Source organism: Biomphalaria glabrata, chromosome 5 (genome assembly GCF_947242115.1).
Source record: "Biomphalaria glabrata chromosome 5, xgBioGlab47.1, whole genome shotgun sequence".
Classification (NCBI taxonomy): Eukaryota; Metazoa; Mollusca; class Gastropoda; family Planorbidae; genus Biomphalaria; species Biomphalaria glabrata.
In genome coordinates, this window is record NC_074715.1 from 40,707,421 (window position 1) to 40,718,680 (window position 11,260).

General features: G+C 36.5%; 1 protein-coding gene across 7 annotated transcripts in view; it reads right to left on the reverse strand.

The window, feature by feature from the left end:
* LOC106064969 (alpha-N-acetylglucosaminidase-like) overlaps nt 1–8,691 on the reverse strand; it is a 47,345-nt gene extending 38,654 nt beyond the window's left edge. For 3 of the 7 annotated variants that reach the window (XM_056029242.1, XM_056029243.1, XM_056029245.1), the window contains exons 1-4: nt 8,534–8,690; nt 2,006–2,060; nt 1,230–1,387; nt 273–454 (exon numbers count right to left, since the gene is read on the reverse strand). In XM_056029242.1, the coding sequence (XP_055885217.1) occupies nt 273–454; nt 1,230–1,387; nt 2,006–2,060; nt 8,534–8,656 (518 nt within the window). In that variant the 5' untranslated portion in view covers nt 8,657–8,690. Of the gene's footprint in view, nt 1–272; nt 455–1,229; nt 1,388–2,005; nt 2,061–3,024; nt 3,044–8,497 lie in introns of those variants that run through there. The other 4 variants (XM_056029244.1, XM_056029248.1, XM_056029249.1 and 1 more) reach the window with 4 other exon arrangements.
* Nucleotides 8,692–11,260: the final 2,569 nt, after the last annotated feature.

Sequence of the window (11,260 nt, forward strand, 5' to 3'; positions counted from 1 at the left end):
TGGACAAAATTGTGTAAAATCTTCCATTAAAATTCATTTATGGTTAGCACAAGTTACTTTCATGCTTAACATAATTTATATGAATTACATTTTTTAATGTTTAATATCCATGCGGAAATTTGTCCTACAATTTGTGCATTAAAAAATACATTATAACTATAGAAACAAAATGTACATTCACACTAATTTCATTCAAAAGTAACATGTGATTTATATTTATAAGAAATACATTTCTAGCTTTTTTATTTAAATAAGTCTAAAAAGAAACTTACTGGTCATTTGTTGTCACCTTTACTGGCTTTGTAATCACTGGTAAAAGTGGAGGCAATTCGGTCTGCTGTCCAGCCCAAGTACGCTGGCCGTTACAGTAATACTTGAGGTAATAGTAGAAACCCATAGAGGCTGCCACGCCACTAGTACCAATAATTTGTATCCCATTTTCTGTAGAACTTAACTATAAAACAACAAATACATGAAAGTAGTTAGAAAGTATATTTTAATTGATAAGATTATATAATTATAGTTCTTTGATAAGATTATCTAATTATAGTTCTATCTAATTTTACTCTGATTTGATGACACTAGCAATGCCTACATTAGAAAATATTCCTTCCATTTTAACTAACTGCATGACACTTGTGTTGACCGAGGTGTAAAAAGAAATTAAGCAAAAAAATATTTCTAAGATGGCAATAAAATGTGTCCATTTCTGTGCCCAATGATTAATGGTAGAGAATAGGGACTTTAAAAATTCAAATTCAGATCAAGATAGGCCTACTGTTGGACATTATATTAAAAAGAAAGAACATATAGGTGGAGAAGATTTTTTTTGTAAATCAACTGGAATACAATGTGAAAAAAGAACACACTTTTCTCTGACCAGTCAGAACAAGAAGATCTGGTGAGAAACATTTGGATAAAGAATAGCTTGATATATAACTGTCTACAATAATATTTAATAATTTATATGTTTTCAAAATAAGTTTGTTTCAAAAGTCATGCCTACTTGTTACTTTCTTTTGCTGACATGCTCATTTAAGTTATCAGCTACTCTTATCATAAGGTTAACAGAATAAACAAACCATCAATAGATATCAATGTAATTTTTTTTTAAAAGTTTATCTAAGGTCATTGACATTTATTTGAAGTTCAAGTATAATTAATGACTGTTTATCTTTTGCTTTCATGGTCAATATATAGATATATAAAAAAAACAATGATAATGCAACCTGAAATGTGTTTCTGTTTTTAGGTCCAATGCTTTCATCAATGTAAACTTCAAACTCTGAAGATCTGTTATTAATTAAACGTTGAATTAAATCTTTGACAGCTTGAGCCTGTACTTTAGGAGATGTTTTTGATTTCAAATGGGAGAGCTCAGGAAATTCTAGGAACAAAACAACACAATTTATAAATAGCAGTATTTTAAAATAAGTATCTGAACTGTGACATTTAAAGATATAGCATTCCATTGAAAAATGTCATTCCCATTGCCATAAAAATGTTTATGCAAGCCTAAATTGAATAGTTCAAATGAATAATGACTGTTAATTTGAAACATATATACATAGTAAAAGCTACTATTTTATTCTCTATAATTAAAAAAACAGAAATGGAAAAGTGGTTTGAGTGCTGGGACAAGTCCCAAAAGCCAGTGGAGTCTGGGAGTGCATGTGCACACTTCCCCGTGGTGGAGGCTGTCCAGGCCTGAGCAAGCTATTATAGCACAGTGCAGGACATGCCACTGTCCTGTTTGGCTCATATTTTTCACGGCCGTCTATGGCCAAATTTCAATTCACGGTGCCCCCACTGAGGGGAAGAAGTGGAAACTGTGCATCATATTCTGGGAAACAAAAATTCTTGACCTGTATGGTGACATGTATGCACTATGCAAGACAGCAGGGTGTCTGTTCAGGGCTTTTGCAAGAAAGGATTTGAGCCTCTCAAGCCCTCACTTAAATGGAGTTTGATGATGATGATGACTATTTCATTCAAAATTATTTACCCACTAAAGCATTCACAGAAACAGTCAAGAATATGAAAGCTATCAAGAGTTGCATCTGGAAATAATATTTTTGAAATTTAAAAGTTAAATGAAGTTATAGTAGTAGATGATTGTAATGAAATCATAAAAAAAAACACAAAAAAGAAATTGTATAAAAATATTCATCCCTAAATCTTTAATCATGTTTAAAATTGTTTTCTTCTGAATCTTTTAGTCCAACTTTATATAACTTCTTGCTTTGTTTTTTTTTTTGTTTTATAAGTTTGGGATGTTCCTTCTGAAATGTAGACTCTTATGTCCTAGCTTAAACCCCATGATGGATGGCAGAAGAATACATTGGAGGTGGTTCAAACATCATTGTGCTGACAGTCCAAAGCACACTTTGCATAGACATTAATGTTCTTAGAATAGCCTAGCAAGGGTGTCATCTGATCCAGAAGCTGTACTTGGTTTTTAAGTTGGTTAATAGCTTCTGATTCCTATTTTTTTAACATTTATGTCTCCCATGCTGTCTACTTGATTATAATAAGGCAAGATGCTTATTCTCCTAATGCATATTTATTTATCTATTTAGCATGCTAGTCTTTCTAAAGCTATTGGTTAGTATGGGACTATGCATAGGAATCTAAAAAATATTTGAGACCAGAAAAATGTTTAACTCCCTTTACTTCCCTTAACCAATATCAGGTAATTATATACCTTTTAGAGCTGGGTCAAGTCTATTTATCTTAAAATTCTTAATTAAAAACTCAAATCTGCACTTTATAGTTTAGTAGCTAGTATAAATACTTTTACTAAATATAAAGTATAAAATTAAAGGCAAAAGAATGTAAATATTTCAACTATAAGAGCTAGTAAGAACTCAAGGTGTAAAGCAATTTTATTTATTTATATTCATTCTGCATAAAACTAGTTGGGTTAGGCATTTGGCTTCAAAAGTGATATTTTGGGTTAAAAAGTAGATGCTCTGGAATTTTTAATAAAGTTTCTAATTGAAAACAGTGTTGAAGTCTTGGTACCATGTTCACAGCATTTCCTCGTTGTCTATTTTATCTTGCCACCTGTGACAAGTCAAAAGCTTGCTGTCAGAGTCACTCAAATTTATCACAGCATTAATTATTATTATTCATTATTTATTTATTTTATTTTAGTTATTTCCCCATCCTACCCCCAAATTCTTCACCCGCACCACCTTTTCCTCTCCAGGCTAGACTTAGTTGAGCACATAGGCCGCGTCTTTCGACTTATCTTCCCTTGATCGGGGTAAAGATAGACACATTCTCTTTGATCGTACCGGCCGGATATCTGACGGGCGCAGTTGACACCACCTTAGGTGGAACGCAACCAATCTTCCCCCCCCCCCTTCTCCCACGTCTCTCTTTGATCTAGGAGACCACGCTGACCAACACGCCCATTGACATTTCCAAGGTGCGACTCCCATCTCAAATCTAATTCACCCACGTGAAGGATAATTCTTAGCCTAGGACATTTCCGGTTTCCGCCCATATCTTCCAGGCCTATATAAGGTAGAGTAAGGCAGAATAGACACTCACTCATTTCTCATTCTATCTGAGCAATCGAGTCTGGACTATATCATTTATTCTCCCTCCTAGAGGAATACCTGGTGCCTCCCTCAGGTATCTGCTCTTCAGCACTGCACTTTCCTACTGAGATCTGCCTATTTGTTTGATATCGAGAATCCCCTACTACCTTTGTGCTTAGTGCTATTCAGCACTGCACTTGCCTATTTGCTGTTCAGTGTCTACTCGACACTACTCAACTCTACTACTTGGCGCTATCGGCCTTGCCCGCCTATTCGACAGCCCACCTGTCAACTTATTAGGTGCGACGTCCCTATAGACCCAGATCTGTGTGAGACGTCATAGCTACGCCAACCCTCTGCAACTCACTGGACATATCCTGCTCATTACGCTGCCCATGGCAGATCAGCTCTGCCCGCAGTAACCTTGTGCCCACGGTAGCCGGCCACTCGCCCTACTGTGCCCACTACAGATATCAGAACTTGGATTGAGACTCCACAAGAACTGAATCACCGGCGTCCCTCTATCCGCTAGAGCGCCACCTCCAGCTGCAGAACCTCAAGCCAGGACACAGCCAGCTGCGACATCAACAGGACAACCAGCTAAGTCAGAGGACAAAGTGACATACTCTCTTATTAAGTGCAAGAGTGGTGATTATATCCATTATAGCTTAGAGATAGATGCAAACCCTCCCCTTTTATTCTTTTATGTAAATATTTAGGTAAATAAATATTCTTCGTTTTTAACTTTGTATCTTTCTTTATTGCTTGTCTCGTTGTGTGCCTGCTCCCGATTTATATGCTGACAGGTTGTTGTGTGATAGCTTTAAAAATAATTATCCCCTAGACATTAAACGCGCCAAACACATGTCACTTTCCCCAACCTGTCACACCACCTTATTTTAAGAATTTGCCTTAAGTATCAGAGGTGTAAGATATTCAGCTTTTTTTTTCCTGTCAAGAGTATAAGGAATAAGGACATAGCAGAGTGCTCATCATTCATGTTCAGCAGACTAGGGCTATGGTATTGGTAGTCAGCAAGGTATTGTCCCACACACTCTTTTCTGCAGCTGTGACATGGAGCACATTGCCTTGGCTATCCTGTTGTGGATGTCTTTATCCAGCTGGACATGGTTGTGATGATGGAGTCAAGATAACAAATATGGTCAACTATTTCCAGAGACTGCCATTAATGGTCACATGAGGGAGAGCTTGTGTTTTGGACTACTATTTTGGTCTTGCTTTTACTAACATTTAAGCCAAACATCTGGCATGCAGCAGACAGTCATGTCCACTAGGATCATCAGCGTCAGAGGAGTTCCCTGATTTGTATCATTATAACTTTGGTTTTTGCCCTCCTTCTTGATACATTGAAGAGTTTTCTACCCGACCTTATATGAAGAAAGAATAATGCAGTAGGTAGGACAAGAATATGCCAAACAGAGTAGGTATGAGCATACATCCATGTTTGACACCTATGCTCACCTCAAAAGGTTCATTAAATTGAGCTTCATTAAATCTCACTCTACATTTTGTTTTCTCATAAAAACATTCAATGAACTTCAGTAGTTTGGGAGGGCATCCTAATTTGAAAAGGCCAATTCTATTGACAATGTTTTTGTCTATTATAGATCTTATCAATTACAGTTGTTCCTAATTCTTAGCAAACATAGTCTGATACACTTCTTCTTCTTCTTCATCGTTCTCATTGTTATGTTGGAGTGTTCATATGACTAGACCAATACATGAGATGAACTGCGCAGTGGTTTCCAAATCAGGGAGCTCTCCATATAGTTTTCTTTCTATTGGGGTGATTTGGGGCCAATGTCTTATACAGGTCTCTTGGTAGAGAGAGCAGTTTTGGAGGACGTGGTCGGCATTTTCTGGTGATACTCCACATGGGCAGATTTCACTGGTTCCAATTTTGAGCTTCCGGAACATGTGTTGTCGCATTCTGTTGTGTCCGGTCCTGAGTCGAAAGATTAGACGTTGGTATTGTGATTTGGATGGGAGCTCGTCCATTTCTCATTTATTTTATCTACAATTAATTTCTTCATTTCTTCTGGATAGAGTGCAGAGTTTACTTGTGAGTTTGTTCTCCCACTCTTGGCGAGTGTGTCAGCCTTCTCATTTCCTGCTAGTTGTATGTGAGCTGGTATCCATGTGTGACGAAACGCGTCCCTTCTCAATACAGAACTGACCAGTGCGGAACTAAACCCCCCCCCTCTTAACCACTAGTTAGCATTGTATGGCCCCTTTTACACTAAACTGACCAGGGTAGAACACAAACAATCTATTACACCAAGGTTAGATCCAACCCCCAAATTATAGGCCATAAACACACATCCCAAGTTACACCCAGACGTCGAAACAAACGTACGCAGCCGTTCAGTTCAGGAACATTAAAATTGAAAGTTACGCCCCAAACGCCGAAACAAAAGCACGCAACCGTAAAGTCCCCTTTGAGTCGACACTCCTAACGCCCAGGGCTATTCAAATCGTTTCCGTCCGCTGTACCGTCGAGCGATGGTCCAGCCTGATAATTATGGTATGGTTCCGCTTTCATCCTCCTTCGTCCCCCCCCCCCCCCGGGTCGCGGGTTAAAGAAGTCAGGTGAATGACCCCCAAATGAAAAGATTGGTCCAATTTAACAATTCTAAACTCAAAAGACTCGCTGGCCATTGGATCATCACTACGCTTAACATACCGTTCGGAAACCTATAAAAGCCGGAGACGAAAGTTTCAGGTTAATGCCATTCTAGATCAGAATCACTGAGAAGTCAGAAGACTCTCAAGTCAACGATTCATTTGGGAACTTGTGTAAGGCAAAGCGGCCTCCTACACCAGGGCTGGCGTGTTTTGTTGCCTGAAGGCAGACCTCAGCAGCTCTCCACACATTCCCGTTGAGGGTGAGTCACTCATCACCCTCGACCCGAACCGAAGGCATTCCAGGCTGACGTCCCAGGACCGGTCTGCAACTACCACAGGAGTAAGCTCACCGCGTGGCATCCTCATATTCATCACACTAGTGCCTGCCTACCTGTAGGGCACCAGCAACTGGCTACAACACAACGGAGCTTCAACTTATCCAACCCCGAAGGAGAACCTTGCATAACAGATAAGTGAGAGACAACCGAATAAGCAAACCATACACGAATCTTTATGAGCAATATCCCAGTGATGATATTATCTTAAACGTTATCATAAATCCTAAATCTTCCTGTACATCCCCCCCTCACTCACTGATTGTATTTCCTCTTAATTAATCTTTATTAAATATTTGTTCTTTTACGAAATCATTAAGCTTTGCGTTTTGCTTGTGCCTGTCTATGTGCCTATATAATACCAACAAAATATTTACCACGTTGTGGCTCTAAGACTTTACCCCTAGGAGTCGCAGGCCATCGTCCCCATCGGGAAGTACAAAAGAACCGATAGGCGGACTTATTCCACCACACCATGATACACTGATACAAGTGATAGTTTTTAGTTCTAGAATGTCTCAGACTATTCTAGAAAACAGAATTATTTCTATATTTATATTTATCTATAATATATATCTATCTATATTTATCCCTCTATAATATATATATATATATATTATAATTGTGTATAGACTACATTTAGACAATCTATATTATTATTATAGTCTCTATTCTCTATTATAATATTAAATATATAGAATCTAGATCTGTTTAATTCTGTTACTGAAGATTTTATAGATTCTAGTATAGTCTATACTGTCACTATATTATACTAGTATCTGGATCTAGTTAAAAATCTAGTCGTTAATAGTTCTGTACAGATTTAATATTATTTTATATTATAATATAATATAGATGTATATCTAATCATTTTTATTCTAAACTAAGCTAAGTCTAACTAAGTCTATTTACTCATTTATACAATTTTGTAATTATTAAAATTATTATTAAATATTTTTTTTTTTATTAAGATTACTTTTATTCATTCACTCAGTGTGTACAGTAATAATATAACTGTATAACTATAGAATAAGTGTTGAGTATATGAGTCTATATATTGGTATGGCTTTTCCGCAGTGTCGAATCCAATCAATAAATAAACAGTAAAACAGGAGGTAACCTTCAACTAAATCAGGAACACCGGCGACATGCCAAACAATCAATATAAGTAGTCGACGCTAGTATCAAACAATAATAAACACTTTAATACTTAAGAAGGGATCCGTCCAATGTCTTTCAGTAAAGCCGTGTATCTATTATTCTGTTATTCCTACTGTTCTACACAAAACATCTTGTTTGTAGCGTAACTTAGAGCGTTCTTATTTTTTAAAGATCTGTCACGTCACTTGTCGCTAAGTAAAAGTTAACTTTCCCCTTATTCCCGAAACAAATACTAAATTCTAATCATGTCATAACAATATATAAATAAATATAGATGTAGAATAAATTATGGATCTACTAAGTCTAATAAGTGATATTAGTGTATATCAACTAAATCTACTAGAATCTAGATTTAGATCTAGAGTAAATCTGTATCAATATCATCATGATATATTTTTTACTTTCTTTACTAGATCTATGCTCCGATTAAAAAAAATGATATGTAATGATGAGTATGACTTTAAGACTATACTATAGTCTATAGTATATGACATACTATTAGTTTACTAGTAGACTATTAGTTATAATTAGTATTAAGTTAATTATCATTAAATTAAGTATTACTATTTACTTATTTACTAGTAGTACTATAAGTATAACTACTACTATTATAAATCTATTACTACTACTACTACTAGTAATAGTAGTAAGTAATTACTACTGACTGTCACTATGTTATTGTTAGTATGAGTCAGAGAGTATGAGTATGAATGATTCTGACACTAGATCTATGAGTGAATTGAGTGACTATGATCACTTGACTAAACTTTGAGTAACTATGAGTATGACTATCTAGATCTAGATAACTTAACTTTTAACTGTTGACACTGTTCAGTGACTCACTGTTGTTTTTTTCCTGCAACAAACGAATCTCTCTTTGAAAACAATGAAATGTAATCTATATATAGTAGGCCTATATATAGGGGGTCTAGATGTAAAACTATCCAACAATAAAACTGTCGCCATTTTCAATGCATCTAAAGTCACATGATTTAAGTGTCATGTGATTAAGTGAAAGCGGTTTCCAATACTTTGAAGGCTGGGGCTTTACAACAGCGTTTCTCCATATGTCATGGATCGGTATAGTAATAGACTAATCGTATAGTAGGCCTACTATAGACTAAAGACCTTGTAGTGTAGCAGTTTGTAGTTTTTTCCAACTCATTAGGCTAGGGAGAAGAATGGGAGCGACAAACTGTGTCCTGTATGTCCTTCCAACCAGAAAAATGCAAATTATTAAGAGTAACTAAAAGAAAACTAAAATTGGTGATTAAGATTCGTAATTAATTTGTAATCCGGATGGGTTATGCAGAGTAAAAACTCAAAATGGTTTGCTATAATAAATGAAAAGATATCATGGAATCTTTAAAAATCTACCTATATGCACATGCGCAAAAGTGATGCATTGCACGATTACAAAGCATTAGGATTTATTAAAAGAAATTTCTATAAATCAAATAAGAACATAAAACTAAAATGTTATTTAACCTTGGTTAGACCAATAATAGAATATGCATCCTCCGTTTGGGACCCCTCAACTCAAGAAAACATTAAGAAACAGACACAAAATAGAGCAGTAAGATTCATAACAAACGAATATTCACATTTGACTAGAGTAACACCTTTAGTAAAATCACTAAATTTAGAAAGTCTTCAGGACAGAAGGCTCAAAAGTAAAGTAGCAATCATACATAAAACACTGAACCATAATCTTCAAATACAAAAACAAAATTTAATAAAATACTCTGAAAGACACAAAGATAAAGGCACATTCCTCGTCCCATATGCTAGGACAAATTTGTACAAATACTCCTTCTTCCCTATATATCAGTGTTTCTCAAACTGTGTGCCGCGGCACACTAGTGTGCCGCCGAAGATTTGCAGGTGTGCCGCGGGAGTTTTCAGAACGCCACACGTGCAGCGTTACACAGGTCTGCCTACTATTAAATGTTTATTTTACATTGCGACGACATCCCCACTTGCAACGACCAGTAATAGTAGTGGGTCGCCCCATATTGACGGAAAGGGGTGTTAGCTCTTCAGGTTATGGAATTGTCCACTATACATATATCATTATAATGACTCAATGGAGGCCGCCTTAGCAGACGCACAGCAGTTCTTGAATTGGTAACGATAATAGTAAGCGATGTGTTTCATGTAAATTGTTTAGGTGTATGCTAATAATAACAAATTATCAATAAGCCTTATTCATTGTTATCCATGGAGAAATACGTTAGTAAGAATGAAACTGCGGAAGTGTTCAATGAAAAGCAAGGAACCAAACGAAGGTACAAAGAAGATTACATTGGATATGGTTTCATATCTTCTGGACCTGAAGATGCTGCATTGCCATTCTGTCTGATCTGCAATGCAATTCTGTCGAATGAGGCGCTTGTTTCAAGCAAATTGAAGAGACACTTGGAAACAAAACATCCAGCTGTAAAAGCGCAACCGAAGGAATACGTCGAAAACATCAGGGCTTAACAAAATAGACAAGCTTAGAAACTTACGAACTACCTAAAGCTGACAGAAAAGGGATTAATAGCAAGTTATAAGGTTGCTCAGTTATTAGTAAAACGCAAGAAAGCGCACACAGAGGCTGAATCAGTCATTGCACCAGCTTTAGCAATAGTTGTTGAAACTATCTTTGGACCAGATGCCGCCAAAAAAAGTTTAAAAAGTTCCTTTTTCAAATGGTACTATCTTGCGCAAAATTGAAGACTTATCGTCAGATTTACAAGTTCAAATCTGCGAACACTTTGACGTGACTGACGATGAAGTGTCTCTGCTGTGGTCTCTTCAAGTTGATGAATCCACTAATTTTAGTGGCAAAGCCCAGCTGCTAGCTTTTATTCGGTTCATAAAGGATGAAAAATGTGTCAACGAATTCTTATTTTGCAAAGACTTACCAACTACGACCAAAGGCGAAGATATTTTTAAGTGGTGAACGAAAACATTTTGCTATTCAAAGTACAGTGGAGAAAAACTTTGTAAGCGTTTGCACCGTTGGCTGTCCTTCCATGCAGGGAAATAGAAAGGGATTCGTCACTCTTGTGCGTCAAGAAAATCCAAATGTATTAGTTGTTCACTGCATGATCCACAGAGAAGCTCTTGCCTTCAAGTCTTTGCCGAAAGATTTGATGTCTGTTCTGGATCAAGTGATTGAAGTTGTAAACTTCCTCAAATCTCGACCGCTTGTATCCCGACTTTTCTCCGGGCTTTGTGAAGCAATGGATTCAGACTACAAATGTCTCCTGTATTACACCAACATTTGTTGGCTCTCCAGGGAAAAATTGTTAAAGCTTGTCATCCAACTCAAGGCTGAGCTGGTTTCATTCTTGGAGGCTGAAAAAAAAGACTTTGGATTTTCTATTCATGACCTGATCTGGTGGGTTAAGGTGACATTTCTCTCTGATTTATTTGACAAATTAAATTCATTGAATTTAAGTCTTCAAGGACCATCGGAAACCATCATCATTGCATCCTCAAAACTGAAATCATTTGGTGAAAAGTTGTCTTTGTGGCAAAGTAAGATCAAGAAAGGACTGCTTTCCTACTTACAACGAATGT